Source organism: Caretta caretta, chromosome 4 (assembly GCF_965140235.1).
Source record: "Caretta caretta isolate rCarCar2 chromosome 4, rCarCar1.hap1, whole genome shotgun sequence".
In the NCBI taxonomy this organism is placed as follows: Eukaryota; Metazoa; Chordata; order Testudines; family Cheloniidae; genus Caretta; species Caretta caretta.
This window is the reverse complement of record NC_134209.1, coordinates 140,129,202-140,148,126: the sequence shown is the minus strand read 5'-3', so window position 1 is coordinate 140,148,126 and position 18,925 is coordinate 140,129,202. Positions and strand designations below refer to the sequence as shown.

General features: G+C 45.0%; 2 protein-coding genes across 16 annotated transcripts in view; one reads left to right on the top strand and one right to left on the bottom strand.

Moving 5' to 3' along the window:
* Positions 1 to 4,905: 4,905 nt before the first annotated feature.
* On the bottom strand, positions 4,906 to 18,291 carry THNSL2 (threonine synthase like 2). Of its 10 annotated transcripts, XR_012668234.1 has the most exons (10): positions 18,117 to 18,291; positions 15,452 to 15,687; positions 13,808 to 14,002; positions 13,188 to 13,340; positions 11,337 to 11,567; positions 9,490 to 9,638; positions 9,336 to 9,397; positions 8,216 to 8,341; positions 7,119 to 7,167; positions 5,587 to 5,675 (listed from the first exon to the last, which is right to left on the bottom strand). XR_012668234.1 is itself a non-coding variant. In XM_048849214.2 (9 exons), the coding sequence occupies exons 2-9, from the start codon at positions 15,672 to 15,674 to the stop codon at positions 5,471 to 5,473; spliced, it is 1,434 nt and encodes a 477-aa protein (XP_048705171.2). In that variant the 5' UTR covers positions 15,675 to 15,687; positions 18,117 to 18,186; the 3' UTR covers positions 4,906 to 5,470. The 10 variants fall into 10 exon arrangements, 8 of the variants coding, with proteins under 8 accessions (XP_048705171.2, XP_074984225.1, XP_048705170.2 ...); XM_048849214.2 differs by lacking the exon at positions 9,336 to 9,397 and having other exon boundaries at positions 4,906 to 5,675; positions 7,119 to 7,270; positions 18,117 to 18,186; XM_075128124.1 differs by lacking the exon at positions 9,336 to 9,397 and having other exon boundaries at positions 4,906 to 5,672; positions 7,119 to 7,270; positions 18,117 to 18,186.
* The window catches only part of FABP1 (fatty acid binding protein 1), a 26,526-nt gene continuing 25,820 nt past the window's right edge, over positions 18,220 to 18,925 (top strand). For 3 of the 6 annotated variants that reach the window (XM_075128128.1, XM_048849222.2, XM_075128127.1), the window contains exon 1: positions 18,220 to 18,333. Coding sequence is in view for 1 of the 6 variants with exons in the window: in XM_048849220.2 (XP_048705177.1) it covers positions 18,301 to 18,329 (29 nt within the window). In the remaining 5 variants the exon portion in view is untranslated. The remainder of the gene's footprint in view (positions 18,334 to 18,925) is intronic. The other 3 variants (XM_048849223.2, XM_048849221.2, XM_048849220.2) reach the window with 3 other exon arrangements.

Genomic DNA, 18,925 nt, shown 5'->3' with positions numbered 1-18,925 from the left:
TAATTGGGGTGAGAACTGAGCAGATGATATTCCCCGGTATTTATACCCCTTTTTCGGAGGAGTCACATGTCCCCAAAATATGCTACGTTGGCATGACATAACCTGTGTTTTCTAATGAATGTTTTCAGAAGGGACACTATGGACAGACTGAAGGCCAGCTGACATTTACTCTCTCATCAATCATTAACTCAGTAATCAATCGCTCTTTGAGGCAGCTTTGTGGTTGTGCAGGTCTTACACAGTCAGTTGACCAACGTCAGTCCGTTTTAAGTTTACCATCTATATGTGGTTTTTAGGGCTGTCGATTAATCATAGTTAACTTACGTGATTAATTCAAAAAAATTAATCGCAATTTAAAAAATTAGTCGTGATTAATCGCAGTTTTAATAGCACTATTAAACAATAGAATACCAATTGAAATTTATTAAATACTGTATTTTTGGATGTTTTTCTACATTTTCAAATATATTGATTTAAATTGTAACACAGAATACAAAGTGTACAGTGCTCACTTCATATTAGTTTTTATTACAAATATTTGCACTGTAAAAATAACAAACAAAAGAAATAGTATTTTCAGTTCACCCTATACAAGTACTGTAGTGCAATCTCTTTATTGTGAAAGTGCAACTTACAAATATAGATTTTTTTGGTTACATAACTGCACTCAAAAACAAAACAATGTAAAACAGAATCTACAAGTCCACTCAGTCCTACTTCTTGTTCAGCCAATCGCTAAGACAAACAAGTTTATTTACATTTACGGGAGCTAATGCTGCCTGCTTCTTATTTACAATGTCACCAGAAAGTGAGAACAGGTGTTCACATGGCACTTTTGTAGCCGGCGTTGCAAGGTACTTAAATGCCAGATATGCTAAACATTCATATGCCCCTTCATGTTTCAGCCACCATTCCAGAGGATATGCTTCCATGCTGATGACGCTCGTTAAAAAAAAAATTTGTTAATTCAATTTGGGACTGAACTCCTTGGGAGAGAATTGTGTCTCCTGCTCTGTTTTACCCGCATTCTGGAATATACATTTCATGTTACAGCAGTCTCAGGTGATTACCCAGCACATATGGTTCATTTTAAGAACACTGTCACTGCAGATTTGACAAAGAAGGTATCAATGTGAGATTTCTAAAGATAGCTAAAGCACTCGACCCAAGGTTTAAGAATCTGAAGTGTTTTCCAAAATCTAGGCAGGACAAGGTGTGGAGCATGCTTTCAGAAGTCTTAAAGGAGCAACACTGCAATGCGGAAACCACAGAACCCAAACTACCAAAAAAGAAAATCAACCTTATGCTGGTGGCATCTGACTCAGATGATGGAAATGAACATGCATCAATCGTTTGGATTGTTATTGAGCAGAACCTGTCATCAGCATGGACACATTCCTCTGGAATGGTGGTTGAAGCATGAAGGGACATATGAATCTTCAACGTATCTGTCATGAAAATATCTTGCGATGCCCAGCTACAACAGTGCCATGTGAACGCCTGTACTCACTTTCAGGTGATATTGTAAACAAGAAGCGGGCAGCATTATCTCCTGCAAATGTACACAAACTTGTTTGTCTGAGCAATTGGCTGAACAAGAAGTAGGATTGAGTGGACCTGTAGGCTCTAAAGTTTTACACTGTTTTATTTTTGAATGCTGAGCCCTTTGGCATTCGAGTCTGGGTCCCCTCTCAGACTGTGAGGCTGTGAAAAGCTGCAGACTGCTCCCAGTCCTGCACTCACACAGACATTTACACAGGCAGGGCGCACCCAGCTGCAGTTACATGAATGCTTCTCCTCAACCACTCATGACCTAACAATAGAAAGACTTCAGCCAATTCCCTGAAGCTCCCTAGACTTGCACTGTACCGTCCTGCCCTGGTCAAAAGCCTGACCAGTATAAGATTAATGCCTAGTCCTCAATGTGAAGAGGATATGCACCAGTTTTTGTTCACTTCAAGCAACACACTGTTTTAGGTAAAAAATGTCAAACAAATTTATTAACTACAGTAAGATAGATTTTAAGTGACTATAAGTAATAGTGTACAGATCAAAGTTAGTTGCCTAAGAAATAAACAAAATCACAATGAAAGTTCTATACCGGGGTGGCCAACCTGTGGCTCCAGAGCCACAGGCGGCTCTTCAGAAGTTAATAGGCAGCTCCTTGTATAGGCACCGACTCCAGGGCTGGAGCTACAGGTGCCAACTTTCCAGTGTGCCGGGGGGTGGGGGGGGAGTGGTGCTCACTGCTCAACTCCTGGCTCTGCCCCAGGCCCTGCCCCCACTCCACCCCTTCCCACCCCCTCCCCTGAGCCTACCATGCCCTCGCACCTTCGTCCTCCCCCTCAGAGCCTTCTGCATGCCACGAAACAGCTGATCAGGAGGGAGGGGGAGGCGCTGATTGGCGGGGCTGCCGGTGGGCAGGAGGCGCTAGAAGCAGGATGGGGGAGCTGATGGGGGGCTGCTGACATATTACTGTGGCTCTGTGGCAATGTACATTGGTAAATTCTGGTTCCTTCTCAGGCTCAGGTTGGGCACCCCGTTCTATACATTAGACATGATTTGTATTAAGCAGTGTCTCACTCTGATGGTACAAACAGTCCACCAATCTTCCATACGCATGTAGGGCTTTCTTCTTTCTTGCCTGGGACCCTCTTCCCCTGTTCAGTCATTGTTCCTAAGGTGTTTCCAGGTGCTGAGTTGCGAGGGGGCGAGAGTGAGGCCCAGTGATGATGTCACTTCCCCCTTTTATAGCTTCATGTGGAGGGAACTTCATTGTTCCAAGCAAAGTTCCCAGCACAATTTATGGAAAAATACAGAAACTAGATGGCCTCTAGAATCACATTATCTGGTCACCTGCCTTTGCATGCTTCGATGAGTCATAGCAGCCATTACCCATATATGGGCTGAAGCGTCCACAGGAAAGCTCCTCAGATGAGGATAAGCTTTTTCCATGGCCCACTGTTTTTGTTGATGGGCCCTTACCATGAATAGAACATTCACAATGTGCTGGCTAGACTGGATGTAAACTAACTTGTGGGAGTTACCTAGGAGCAAGTACATTTGAGATACCGATGCATAATCAATATTCATAACTCCAGATACCAAAATGATACATGCATACAAATAGGATAATCATACTAAGCAAACCCTAACTTTTCCATTGACACCTCACATGACATATTTTGTAAAAGGTACATCATCATAGTCATATCACTGTGGTGAATATGGGGCACAGAGTATCACATCGAGTCAACGTCCAAGTGCAATGTCAGCACTCTCAGGAAATTTCCGCATGGCATGTCTGACGATGAGAATCCTGCTCCCAGAATCCTCTAGCAAATTCAAAACTTATCAAGCTTACCACACTCATGTCAACCACAATAATTCATAATAATTCAGCACCATCCCAACAAAGGAGGTGAATTGAGAAGGGATGCCTCAGTGTTACAAAGTGAGCTGCACACTGGATATTTGGAAAAATGCACTCCCAAGCCTTACAGGACTTTTCCTATGTATGTATACACATGCAATTGAGCACCAGAAAGACACACAGAGAGGTAATTATTGACTTGCAAATTGTTCCGATTAGAGAGGAAATTATTCCACAATCTCCATCTAAAGTGCTCAGATACTACAGCAAGGTGCATGGTGCAAACATCTCCATAGATAAACCGATGTGTATAATCACCTCTCCCAGTGAACTATGTATGTGCCTGATGCAAATAGTGTGGGGCTAACTTGGCCACTGCTATCAGAAGTCCTTATACCTTAGCTGTTACCTCAGGCATCATTAGATGATAAGTACTTAGGGGCGGGGATCTTGTCTGTTTGGTCAAGTGCTCTGAACAACAATATACTTGTAACTAGGGAAATCCATGTCTTGAACAGGTAGATCATAAACTCTGCATAAGGAAATGAGTTGTGCTACACACTCTATTTATTTAGCTTATGTTCAGCTGTCATACAGGAATAACTGAGACTGGGACATCCTTCATACTTACAAAGGCAGCCCTGGATCACCCAAGATTTCACCGGAGAGACTCTCATATAGTCTATTCACAAGAGTTCATATAGTTGACTGTAGAAACCATTTTACATATAGTTGATCTTTTAGACTAAGATTATCCATTTAACATGTTATATGGCCTGTCTATGACTCTGTGCTTCCCTGATTGGTCTTCACAGATTGAATAATAGAAATTAGAGACAGAAACTAAGTTTTTCTGAGAAAAACACTGACTCTTTTCTATAGGACCAGGAATCTTTTCTCACCGTGGATAATGCCACCTTGTTGTGAGCACATCCATAGCACCTACCTTCCCTTAACTGAAACAGCTTCTCCTCTTTGGACACAGAATGGCTTCATCCTCCACATGCGGAGAGTCTTATTATTTGGCTACCCTCTGTTATTTTCAGAGATGTGACTTATTCCGCATTTAAAAGTTAGTTGCCCACATTCACAAGTGCCAAACTGCCTGCCTAGCCCGTGGGCCCTATTACCCCCAACTGCCCGTGCAGTTCCACTATTTGTGTATGCAAATGGCCAGTTAGCTGCATTACCGACTGTGCAAGTACCCCATCTGCAGGCATTGAATGTCTGTGCATGCAAATAAGGCATGGAATTGCCAGGGGAAAAATTCACATCTTGAATTGTGAAGATTAGTCCCTGGAAGTATTGTTGAAGCATCATCTGGCATTTTTTGTTCACCTAAATGGAGATCCAAGTCTCCAAAGACCCTCTAAGGCTGCTTGAACAGTATACAGGTGACAACTCCTCCTCACTCTTTCAATTTATGATCTATTTTAAAATACAGAAAAAAATTAGAAGTGCCCTCTGGTGGGCAGGTAAAGAAACTGATAAAATTCAGCATTATCAAGATATCAAAAAATGGATACAGAAGACAGAATGCAGCACTGATTTTACTTAGTGTACTTTAGACAACAGTTCATTTGTAGTACTTATTCAAATTACAACATAACTTTTTAGGGAAAAAAATCATTACAGCAATTTTGTATTATATTCCTCTACAGATTTTTTACTAGGGAAGAAAAGATATGGGCTTATAATAATTGTGTAAAGCCTTAGTCAGTTAATGATTCATGTTTGTAAGGCACTTTGAAGATAAATTTAAAAGAATTTTTCCATAAGGGTTAACAGGGATAAAATATGGGTCCAGAGACTTTAATAGGATTCTATCAAACTTACTCTAAAAACCCTATAGAATTTGACAGACAGATCCTTTCTATAATTTTTTTAGACTGTTCTATAGAATTTGATTGAGAATTATATTCCTGTTACAGAATTCTATCACTTAGGTTACACGCTATGTGGAGACGTTATAATCCTCTATTGAGTTCATTAGGACTTTCTTAGGAGGGAAATCACCAGAAAGCTTAAGCATCATTAAGTCAGCCTTGTCTTTTATATGGAACTGCCCAGGCATGGCATTATTCAGGATCAGACGAACTATGTGTGTCTGCGCATGGCGATGGCTTCTATTCTGTCTCTTAGGGTTTTTGCCCAATCATCTTCTCTCCTCAATGTTGTGGATCTGGTCTCCATTGTGTTTAAAGCTTGGATCTCAGGTGGAACTTCAGGAACAAGGTTTGCTCTGAGCACGGCATCCAGGAACTTTGCAGCTGAGGCGGGTGCTAAGCAGCACCTGGGTCTGCTGCGACAGACAGACAGACAGAGGATGTCAGTTCTGGGGTCAGTTGGGTGTAGACCCACCCAAATAAAAGGCCCGTCCCCTCAGCTAAAGGGGAAGAACCACCAAGCCTAGGCTACTAGTGATTTCTGGGGACAATTAAAGAGACACTGAGCAGAGAACTCCAGACAGCGCCCATGGCTCCTCAAAGGTGTGTAAGGAGTCAATGGACACTGCCCAGAGGAACTCTGCCTGGAGGTTTGATCTGAGAAGGGACCGGAAATAGGCCCTGGAAATAGGCCCCATGGTCACAGATCACCCCCTTGTCCAGCTTCCTCCTCCCACTGTGATGGATGGTTGACCTGGCCATTGAGGTTGACAAGAAGGTCCCGCAACCCTGTGGGGCACAGATGGGGTGTGATTGGATCAGGAGGTGCAGGCACAACCTCAGTAAGAGGTTATGAAGAAGCTGGAAGAGAGGCTGCAACCTGATGCACCCATACTGATGTGAGCCAGGATCTCCCTCTTGCCGCAGAAGGAACAGAGGGCAGGGGAGCTCATGAACCACACCAGGTACATGTCCATGCTCATGGCTCCATGAAGGAGCCGCCAGCTTCTATCCCTGGAGGGCCGTGGGAATAGAGTGGAGGTCCTGGAGTTCCTTGCCTCTTCAGGTGGCAATACGTCCCACCAGTTGGTGTCAGGGCGGGACACGAGGGCGAGGAAATAAACAGGATGGAGCACGAGTGCGTACAGATGTTTCCTGGACGCAGTTCAGAGGCAGACCAGCTGGATGCCATGCAGCCAATGAGGTTAGCCTACCCTGAGTTTTAGCAACATACACACAAGTGAGCAGCATCAATGAGGATACAGTAACTCGGCCCTGGTTTTAGAGTGTAGTTGTCCTCATGGGTGCTGCCTTCTTACATGTGTGTTGCTAAAACTCCCCTGGTTCCTTGTGCTGAAGTAAACCAAACCACTCTAGGATTCTCTCTCAGTTAATGGTGGGAGAACTTCTTTGTTAATCTGGGCACGCGGGGTGGGAGGGACTGAGGGGACGCTTTGAGGACTATCAGCACTCGAGTGGTTTAGCCTGCATCCTCACTACAAACTGTGTGGGATACCAGCCTGAGTGAAAGCAACAGCAGACTCTAGCCCATAATTCCAGCCAGGCCAGCTGGCTGAGCTCCAGCCTCAAACATGTGTGTTACACCTCTCCTTAAATACTGCCTCTCATTGAACAATTATAACCAAAATTATCCTACTGCCAACTACATGTGCATCATCAGTGTCAAACAGCCTCCTCTAAGAATTGGAAAGACTTGAGCAAAAGCAGAATGCCAAAATCTCCTACTAAAAATTAGGGCCCTTTAAGGATGCTTCTCCGCCCCCACCCCCCGGCGCCATAAAAAGCACATGTTAGCCATTTCCTGAAAGAAATCTGGCCTTCCATTAGTAGCTTCTTACCTGCTGACATGGCCGTCCAACTGCTGATAATGGTAGTGAACAGCCACAGCTGAGTGGGGACACAACAGGTAGTGATTATCTTCCCAACAGCGTCTCATTGCTTGAACAATGTCTTCGTCAGATGCTGAACATGAGCTCAGCACTTCAGAAAGCTGGAGAACCAAGAAAGGGGGGGGAGGGGAAATGGAAACAAATCCCCAAAAATCATAGACAAAAACCACACTAGAATTTACAGATCAATGTTAAATCATTTTTAAAAATGTATTAAAAGTTCATTCTGTGATGCTACCACTTGTACATAAGACCTTCTTATTTGTTAGTATCTTGAATGCAAGAGAGACGGGTACTTCTGTCAATCACATTAATATCATCACCAGAGTCAGTCCAGCTATCAGTTAATAACTGCCCTTTGTTGGTGGACACAATGTAACTGACGCTGGTATTTGAGGATATCGATCTCAAACTGTCTAAAGAACCCCCTGATGTATGTGATGGACGCATTAATACATAACTTTTATGATTTAACAAGGACTTTGCTAGTGTTTCTTTCCCATGGAGATAAACATTGAAACCATTAGTTTACTTTTCACCTTTAATTTTTCTCCTTTTTGTATTTCTCCAGCCTGGTGCCTGATTCACCAAAGCTCTTGCTTAAAAGGTTAAGCATGCATGCAGTTCCACAGAAATCCATACCACCACTCACATATTTAAAGTTACGGACTTGATTAAAAGCTTTGCTGGCTCAGGGTGTTGGACAGTGAAATTACATTGTCGGGGAGCATTTTGGTCCTATGTACAAATAATGCACATGCTACTGGACTGGGGTTTCTAGGACTGCAGGGGAATGTTTAAATCCCAACAAAATACTGTAATTGTAATTTTAAAATAAAGGCTTATTTGATAAGATACCTATGCACATAGGTTTTGTAAACACCTGTCTTCCACCAACCGACCTAAGATACCTTCATTTTAGGTTTGAGATGACGTGGCATGATCCCTTCAATGCACTTGCAATATTAATATTTATTCTGAAAACAGCTGATTTAAAAAAAATTGTGATGGAAAAGTATTTACTAAACACACATGAAGGGACTGACCTTTCTCTGCACTTCTTCTGGGAGTGTAAGGTTTTTCGACGTGTAAAACTGTTCCATCAGTGTTTTAATCAAGCTGCCATCACAGTCCGAAAGCAGCCACAAGATTCTCTCCATATTGTAAGGTTCCTATAAAAACACACACTACACACATGAACCTCCATCCACAAAGGATCAAATTCAGAATCTGGAGCACCGGTGATCTCTAGTTGGATACTTAGTGCGGTAGATACTACTGTACCGCACGGCTCAGCGCCTCTTGTGTGCTCAATGGGATTTGGAGATGCTCAGCTGCTTGCAGGATCAGGCCTTGTATATTTGTGTCAAAATAAATAGGGCTGGAAAAAGAAAGGAGGAGATACAGGTGGAGAGTAAGCCTGGGGTCCTACCCTAGACTGGGGGTTCCAGCAAGAGCCCAAGAAAGGTAAATTAGCTATAGAGAGCACAGGAACTTCCGGAGGTAAACCAGAGATAGGCAAGGAAATAGAGAGGTGGAGTAGGAACCCTGGGAAACAGCAACAGAGTCCTAGATTGAACAGATCTAGGTTGCTAGTCACAGGGTCCCTGGGCTGGAGCTAAGGAGTAGGTGAGCCGGGGCTCCCCTACCAGCCACTGGCAAAGTGACACACGTCCTGCAATTGGAAGAGAAGACTGCCTGAGGCAACATACGAACAGCTTGTCTGGGTGACGTTGTTACCCCAGAACAGGGGGATGATGTAGTGGTGACCTGGCTAGAGGTCAGGAAGAAGATTCGCAGAATTACTGACATCTTGGCAGAGACCCAGGATTTTTTAATTGCGCTCCCGGATGAAGAACATGGTTGACAACGCCACTTCTCAGGCACAATGGGACTTTCTACCAGAGGGGAAAAGCTCATCTATACAGGAGACAGAGCTGTCTCCAAGATGGTCTGAGACTGTGGAATGACCTATCTGGAACTACAGACCATCACAAACCTCTCCACCTTCTCCAAATGCCAGGGACACTTCTCCAGCCTGCCGTTGGTAGTATAAACACAGAGCAACAACACATAAACCAAACAAAAAAATCCGTAACAAAACACCACACTGCACACAGAATTCTCCCACTAGGGAGAATGAACCACACGTGGCACGTTACTCACATCACTTCATGCACTACTGGAAGGCACTCAGACTCTGCAGTAATGAGGATGGTGTCAGAACACTGTAGAACAGAATACGGACAGCAAAATAATTTTAGTAGCTGTATCAGTCCATATAGTATACGTGATCTCTCCTTCTTAAGCAGACACGTACCTGAATATCCATTGCAGAAGCTAAAGTTGGCTTAACGCTCCCAGAGAATGAGAAATCTCCATGCTGAATTGCTCTGTGGATAATGTCGTTATTATTCACCACAGCGACGAGTCGGATTGGAAGTCCCATTTTCTGGGCGATATATCCAGCTGGGAAAGAAAGCAATTACACCTGGGCTTCAGCCCTGCGATGAAACACTCATAAAACAGATTTACCAGATTTATCTGTTTAGTCAGATTTACCAATGAAATCATTGCTCCTCCATTTGTGCAAATTTATCAGGAAGGGTCAAAAATTATGTTTCATAATACGGGTATAGTGCAAAGAAACTACAGCTCCCTGTATACAATGCTCCATTTGAGCAGCCTCACAGCCAGAGAGACCACCGCATGGTTGCTCCTGGACTCTCTGCAGCCCCCACCATCCTATTAAGAGATGTTGTGAAGAGAGGGGCCTCTGGAAGATGCTTTTCATTCAAATAGGATGTGACTTTTGAACTCTTGGCAACATGCTAATGCAGCTTCAGGCAGATGCTCCTGAAATACCATGAATGCAACTTTTTACATCACCCCTTGTATTGCTTTTCCAGTAGATATGATTCCCCTAAAGTTAAAAAGGCCAGAATTGTAAAGTTAGGAGAGAGCTGTTACCATGTTTGCCCTCCCCCGCCCTCCCAAATAGGATAACGTTCATGTGCAAATGGATGTATAATGAGCCATGGGTACACACAGGCCAGATTAGTTGTACTACTACTGGTCTGAAGTAAATAGGATGAAATTCAATAAGGACAAATGCAAAATACTCCACTTAGGAAGGAACAATCAGTTGCACACATACAAAATGGGAAATGACTGCCTAGGAAGGAGTATTGCAGAAAGGGATCTGGGGATCATAGTGGATCATAAGCTAAATACAAGTCAACAGTGTAATGCTGTGGCAAAAAAAGCAAACAACATTCTGGAATGTATTAGGAGTGTTGTAAGTAAGACACGAGAAGTAATTCCTCCTCTCTACTCCATGCTGATTAGGACTGAACTGGAGTCATGTGTCCAGTTCTGGGCACCACATTTCAGGAAAGATGTGGACAAATTGGAGAAAGTCCAGAGAAGAGCAACAAAAATGATTAAAGGTCTAGAAAACATGACCGATGAGGGAAGATTGAAAAAAAAAAATGGGTTTGTTTTGGAAAAGTCTGGAAAAGAGAAGACTGAGGGGGGACGTGATAACAGTTTTCACATATGTAAAGGGTTGTTACAAGGAGGAGGGAAAAAAATTGTTCTTCTTAACCTCTGAGGATAGCACAAGAAACAAAGGGCTTAAATTGCAGCAAGGGAGGTTTAGGTTGGACATTAGGAAAAACTTCCTAACTGTCAGGGTGGTTAAGCACTGGAATAAATTGCCTAGGGAGGTTGTAGAATCTCCATCTTTGGAGATTTTTTTAAGAGCAGGTTAGACAAACACCTGTCAGAGGCGCTCTAGATAATACTTCATCCTGCCATGAGTGCAGGGGACTGGACTAGATGACCTCTTGACGTCCCTTCCAGTCCTATGAGTCTATGATTCTGTATTCGTGTCTAATTTAAATAATCAGATCCTCAGTATTTTCTCTCTTCAGTTTCCGACTCATTCTGTTCACGTGTATTTCTAACATGCTCATCCCCGTATTATCTACACATGGCACCATAGCACTGTTCTGTGTTTTGTATGGCACCAACGATGCTGTTCGTACTTAAATATTACTAATCATGATATAAGTGGTTCAGAAAAAAAAATACAACCTCCCTCTTTATCACAAACCAGTGTTTGGTTTTTTAGACCCAAAGAATGTCTTTCCCTTCCCACCTAACCTGTGATATTTCCTCCAGCCCCTGTTGGCACAACAATTTCCACAGCCGGAAGTGGAGTCATGTCCATGGATGGGGTGCATTGAAAGTAAGCATAGAAGTAGTGAGCGATCTGCACCATAATCCTAGACCAGTTGATTGAGTTCAGACTCATCAGATTGTGTTGTCTGGCAAAATCTGCATCAGCGAACAATTCTTTGATCGGCTTGTCAATTTCATCACTATTTCCATCAGCTGTGGAAAAGAGGAAGGAACAATCAGGAGTATTAACTGAAGTGTTGCTGAAATTAGTGAATTAGGCATAAAATAGTTGTTTTCGCCTACCAAAGAGGATTCAAAACTGACGGGTTATTCTAGCCATCCAACTGGAGTTGTGGGAGCTGGGGTTTTGGTTCAGCCATCGCACATACAGAGGGTCCAACAGCAATATTTGGATCCAGATGTGGGTTTCAATTCTGAATTACTCAGAATTCCCAACTTTTAAGGATGTTTGGATCTGGGATTTTGGTTTGGGCCCATCTACAGGTTATTCCAAGGTCATAAAATGAACCAGCAGCACAGTCAGTCTTGAACCAATGTCTTATGGCTCCCAGTTCTGTTCAGTAACTCAGAGCGCTGACTGGTCCAAAGTGAGTCATGGTAGGGCCCGACAAAATTCCGGGTCCATTCTGGTCAATTTCACAGATATGAAAATTGGTCAATTTCATGTTTTCAGATGTTTATATCTGTAATTTCACAGTGTTGTAACCCTGGGGATCCCGACCCAAAAGGGGTTTGTGGGAGGGTCACAAAGCTGTTGTAGGAGGGTTACGGAATTGCCACCCTCACTTCTGTGCTGCCTTCAGAGCTGGACTCTGAAGGCAGCAGCCCCAGAGCTTCCTGCAGCCACAGGAGGTCCCTGGAGGTGGACGTGGGTCTGATCTCCCACCGAGAGCAGCTGTTCAGGGGGAGAGTAAATGCCATTCCTCTCCAACCTGGCTGGGACTAGCAGCCGGATCCTGGGAAAAACCCTCAGCCCTTCCCTTCCCCCATCCCCTCCAATAGCTAGATTTCAGGGGGGAGGGCTCATTTCACAGTCCATGACATGTTATTTACAACCATGAATTTGGTAGGGCCCCTGTCACGAGAGACCCTTCGAAGAAGAAACTCATCAGAACAACTCAAACCACTTACAAGGGAGGGAAAAACTGAGCAGAAAGGAGGATAAATTCTCATTCTTTTAGTGCAAACCAACAGTCTGTGTAGCACAGCTAAATACCCATTCAGCTGCAGGGGAATGGCTTTAAAACTATCACTAGAAGAGAAGGAATCCTGGGCAGTTCTGAGTCAGCTGGTGAACAAGTCAAGAGAGTAAAGCAACTCCAACTAGCCTCCCATTAGTCAGAGGCCTGGGGTGCTGAAAAGTCAAACACTGAAGTAACAGTCATGCTGATCAGAGAGACGGGGTGGAGAGTGGGGTAATACCTTTTATTGGACCAACTTCTGTTGGTGAGAGAGACCAGCTTTCGAGCTTATGCAGAGCTCTCCTTCAGGTCTGGGAAACCTACTCAGACCTGAAGAAAAGCTCTGTGCAAACAAAAAAGCTTTTTTCTCTCCCATCAACTGAAGTTGGTCCAATAAAAAGTATTACTTCACTCACCTTGTCTCTTTAATATCCTGGGGCCCACATGGCTACAACAATACTGCACACAAGTCATGGTGATTGATGGCCCAACATGGTACACCCACAGTGGGAGCAGCGCGTAACACAATCCCCCCCAAGGCTTTCTAGAATTAATGGCCAATTCACATTGGGATTGACATTAACATCAACCCAGCAATAGTATAAAGTAGATCATTCAACAAAACGCAAACCAATAAAGACATGGACGTTCTCTTCGATCACCGTCGTCATCTGCAGTTCTTGTATCTGGCTGCAGAGACCTTTGGGTAACAGGACAAAGATGTCCATGTTGTTTTCCCCTCGCACACTTTCAATTGCCGCGCTACCGGTGTCTCCCGAAGTTCCTGTTTCACATGAAAATAATCAAAGAGAAAATAATTATATCTACTAATTAAGAGTTAATTAAAGACTGAAAGATCAGCCACATTTGTGTTTTCACACAGAAGAAGGGTGTAGTTCTCAGTCCGGGATATTTTTGGTTAGTGCTGTGTGTGTGGCATTTAATACTGGAAAATGAACACCTTCCAGTAGGCAAGTGTCTGCATCACAAACCACTACCACCAGTGGCACCAAGGAATGAATGGGAGGCTGAACCAGTAAAGATGCCCTCTAGGTCAAGTGAGGAATACTGGCTGCCCTGTTCCGGAGATATCTAGGATGTAAGCCTCCAGGGTTATCAATCCAGTTCCACTCATAAGCACGAATAGGATGGTATTATGTGTGTATATATATACATACACACACACACAACCTCTCACTGGCATAAATTCCAAGTACATTGCTTGCACCCATCTGTTTAGCTGTAACCTACCGACTAGAATAGTGATGTGCTGCTTCCTTTTCTTCAGGAAGTACTGTAAAAACTGCCCTGTGCAGGACAAGGACAAGTCCTTAAAGGCATAAGTTACACCATGCCAGAGCTCCAAAACATTCAGCCCATCCTTCAGCCTGGCCAGATGCACAACGTTGTTGTGCCGGAACCTCCGGAAGGCGCTGTCAATCAGATCTGGAGGGAAGCAGTTGAAGGGGACTGTTAGAACAGGTACCAGGAACAAACCTCCAACACATCACCTGCATGATCATGGTTTGCCAAGCTCATGAGAATCTTTACTGAAAAACCAAAGACTCTCCAGTACCGCAGAGCTGAGGAAGTGATAGACAGAAGCCCAACACATTATTCTCTTACAAATTAAGAGTCTGCTCCTCAGTGTAAATTGGACAGGACCACTGACCTTAACAGAGCCGTGCTGATTTATACCAACTGAGGATCTGACCCAATCAGAACTATTTGAACAATTAAAACAAGAATCAACCAATGTTGCAGTGAACCAGCTCAGGTGGATGGTCCCCACTGCTCTCTAATGGACGCAGTGAGGCTTTGGATAGGTGCTATAATAAAATCTAACTGTATAAACAGAACTGCGCAACTGTCTGTCAGAGGCCGTTTACAACTGACAGCTAAGGAGATGCTGCTTTTACAGCAGGAGAATCCAAACTCTTTTCCCACTGTCGGAGAGAAATTTGGGCATCCATGGAGTGCACCACAGTGACAGCTCTGAAGCACCAAGAGGCCACCGATTTGTTACAAGTTTTCTTTACCAAAACCTACACCTGGCTTCATGTTACATGCTTGTTTTGTAATCCATTTTGCAAAGGGAAAATATAGAACCAGGAACACCTGGCAGAAGGAGCAATCAATTTGCCACATTTGCTTTTACTTCTGTTTACAAATATGTGTTACTTAAAACAGTGTGGGCCAAATTCTGACAGGGTGCTACCCAAAGGCAGAGAAAAACTACACACACAGGAAGAGAGGAAATTTCCTCCTTAATCCTGTCTACACCAATCAAAAACCACTTAGGGCTTCACAGGTCTTCTATGATAGAAGCCACAAAGGTGACAGAGCCTGCTTATCTTTCCCATGTACACCCTGGGATACACCAAAGGTCTCATCTGATATGCTCCCATGTTCTACATGGAACAGCCATGTGGGCAGGGACTGCTGCAGCCAGCACAAAATAGCAACGATTCTGAAACGTTATACACACTGTATTTGCACCCACTTGCAGCAGAGATCTGCCTTCGTACAGCAACCTTGGAAACTGCATTAGCCCTCTACGAGAATGACATTTATAGACATAGACAGAATTTGGCCCTGTGTTCATTTAAAGAGAATCTTCTGCTAGTCTTCAGAAGAGAAGCAGATCTCCAACAATCTAGTTTAACAACAAGACACATCCAGTGGATGAAACAATTGGAGGAGAGAAAGAACAAGCTAACATTATAATAACCATGGAGATTCTGGCCACTAAGGGCCTTCAGAGGTCCAGTGAGGATCAGGGTTATTAGGCTGATGGGTTAATACAGGATAAAATAATAGTCATCTAAAAGCTTTGATACAAATAGAGTGAACCCTACAGCACACTGCTTGAATTGCTGTCTGGTTTGTGTTTACCATTCAGCTCTTTCCGTGGGATTAGTTCAGACGAGATGAAGAGTGAACTCAGCTCTTTCACCAGCTCTGGATAGGAGAAGGCACTCCATGTTCGCAGAGTGTTATAGTCCAGGGTAGGGATTTCCTGGGGCATGAAAAGGCCACCATCCGGTGCATAGCCAGAAAAGAGGGCTCCTTCAAAGTCAACGCTCCTGGCTTCTCCTCGAGTGCTGACGTACCTCATGTTTCCGGCGTCACTGCAAGAGATGTGACAGTTACACCAGGGTGCCCTGGGGGAGAAGTCTGGGGTATCACATGACAGGGAGACAGACAGACAGGTATTTTGTGGATGCTGCTGTTGTGCCCTTTACTGATCAGTGTCATGGAAACTGGGAACAAGATTGGCTTCAAGACTGATTCACCAAGGCAACTAGTTATCTGGAAGTGCAATGGGGTATTCTCAGGCCAGGACTCTCTGAGGTCATTAGTGGGACTCTGCACGTTCCATGGGGACTGGGAGATTTATTTGGGGAAGGAGAGAACTTATTTCACTATGGAAACACTTCTCTTGGTATTACTCCTGTCCACAGAGCACCACTCCAGCTCCTACTGAAGCCAGAGGGAGCTGTGGGGGGGGGGGGGTGTGTGTGTCAGCATTTTGAGAATTAGGCCGCTAACTTTATCCTGAGAATTTAGGCCTATATAACTTTAGCACAGCCAAAACAGAAGATGACACCACACCAGAGACCCGGCAAGGGGACTGCCCAGTAAGTAAAGTTCACAAGCCGTGGAAACCAACTGGATCAGAGAGACCCTGCTTACAGCATCCCAGGGGACCACATTAGCACTCCCAGACACTGACACACAGCTCCTTCTAAAAATGATCCTAGCACAAGGCCTAGGCCCACTGTCTGAAGTCAATGGCCAGATTCCCACTGAATGCAATAGGAAGAGAATTCAATAGCTTTTCTAAAAGATCTGCTGTAGGAATTATTTTGGGCAAGTTCCCTGACATGAGCTATGCAGGAGGTCAGACTAGATCATCACAATGGTCCCTTCTGGCCTTGGAATGTATTAGGGATGTAAAATATTAGCCGGTAAGCATTAGGCCCGCCGTCTCCAGCAGCTCCATGCCAACCGGCCAACCCCAGCCCCAGGTGCACCAGCCAGAGCAGCCCCAGTCTCGCTGGCTGAACTGAACTCCAACCCCAGCCGTGCCGGCGGGAGCAACCCCAGCCCCAGCCCTGGGCTGGCCAGAGCAGCCCCAGCCCCTCTCCCTTTAATTGGTTAACCATTTAAACAATATAATTTTAATTGTTTAAACGGTTAACTTTTTAAATGATATTTTACATCCCCTAGAATGTACAAATGCCTCGGAATCTCAGCTTTTATTGCACGCTCAAAGTTTTTAGCCCTCATGTTTGTGGAGTAACGCTGGAAAATGTGAACACTAAAGACTTTAAAAACACAGCAGATAAAAAGAGCCTAAACTCATTATTTTTTAAAAGCTCATGATTTTTCAAGAGGCCTGGATCATGATATTTCAGTGTTGGGGAGGACAACATTGCACACACACTATTAGACTGGAAGCAATTTGGTGCAGGGACCATCTTTTTGTTCCGCGTCTGTACAGAGCCTAACACAATGGGTTCATGACTGGGGCCTCTAGGCACGCCACTTCAATACAAATAATAAATCAGCATACAGCGTAGGCAAACCGATGGCTTTCCGATTCAGGCATGCAGCCTTGGAAGGAGGAGGCGTCCCCGCACCACCCGGAAAGCTCTCAGGCAGAGCGGGGTGAGATTTTTCAGTTAAACAGCCTCTCCCCCCAAAAAATACAGATTTGGGTCGACCAGAACACTTCCAAAACTGTGTTAAATTCACCAGATTGGTTCAGTCGGGGGGGGGGGGGAATACTGGCATTCGATTTTTTAATTCAAAATTACGTTTTATTTCAAAATCTCCTTCAATCTGATCTGAAAAAAACACTTCAAACAGCTGGAGAATACAACACGCTGGAGGGCCCCAGAATGAGCCTGGCCGGGGAACCGAACCATGAAAGCGCAGCCCAGCGCTGTTACGCCAGCAGGGGGCGCGCTCGCCCGTGCCATGTTTATCTGCAGCTGGGGGGGGGGGGGGGGGCGGCGTTTTGCAGCCTCTCCGAGCCAGGAGCAGGAGCCCCGCACAATCCAAAGCGGCTGCCGGCCCCAGCCGCGGAAATCAGAGCCAGTCACCACCCGGCAACAGGGCGCCCTGCAGACACCCAAGCCCTGAGAGCCGCTGGCCCCAGCAGGAGGCGGGCTGTGGGGTGCAGGGGCCCAGGCAAATACCCCCCTGGTCAGTTACCGGCTTCAGCCCCCTGGAGCTTTGGAAGCTGGCAGCTGATCCAGCCCATCCCGCGGAGTGTGAGCGGGGAAGGCGAGGCGAGCCCAGCCCCAGCCCCAGCCCCAGCCCCAGCCAGCGGGCTGCAAGGACGCCCCGGCAGCAGAAAGCAATGCCCGCTCACCTCCGAGCAGCCCCAGAGAGCCGCCCTGGCCCTGCCCAAAGCGGCTGGGCTTTACCTACTGATTAGCAAGGCGTCAGCCACCTAATGCACAAGCCGGCTAGACTCCGGAACAGAGCAAATACCAGGCGCCCCCAGCCAGCCACGGGAGCTTTGCTTTATTTACCAGCCAGTACCAACCCGCCGTCCAGGCAGCAAGCCAGGCTTTGCCTGCGTGTGCTCCCTGAAAACGCTCCCCGCGCCAACTCACACGGGGACGGCAGGTTCCGCTGTGAACAGGACTCCAGTTGTAAGTCAAAAATCTGCATAAGGAACCTTTGCACTTCGATCCGTCCGTAGATCTCTGGACTCGTTGCAGACAATAATGAATAAAGCTACACATTCCCCCGGGAGGTAGGTAAGCAATTAAAATCGACATTGTACAGATGGGGAAACCGAGGCACAGAGCGGTGATGTGACTTGCCCAAAGTCTGACAACAAGCTAGTGGCAGCGGCAGGGCTAAAACCCAGCTTTCCTAGAGCCTTAACCACAAGACAATCCTTCCTCTCTATTCTATCTTCTTTTTCTTGCATCAGTTTAAATAAGTTTGTTTTTACATGGCTTTATTTTGGGGAGAAGGTGAGTACAGAATGGATGCTTCAAAGTGAGCTTCACACTGGATATTTGGAAAAATGCACTCCCAAGTCTTCCAGGACGTTTGCTCTGTGTGTATGTATGCATGCACAGGGACCAGAGAGAGACACAGAGAAATAATTATTGACTTGCAAATTGTTACGATTACCCCAGGGAAAGTAGAGAGGAAATTATTCCACAATCTCCATGTAAAGTGCTCAGATACTACAGCAAGGTGCATGGCATAAAAATCTCCATAGATAAATAACTGTGTATAATCACATCTCCCAGTGAGTTATGAATGTGCCTGGTGCAAATAGTGTGGGACTTACTTGGCCACTGCTATCAGAAGTCCTTATACCTTAGCTGTTACCTC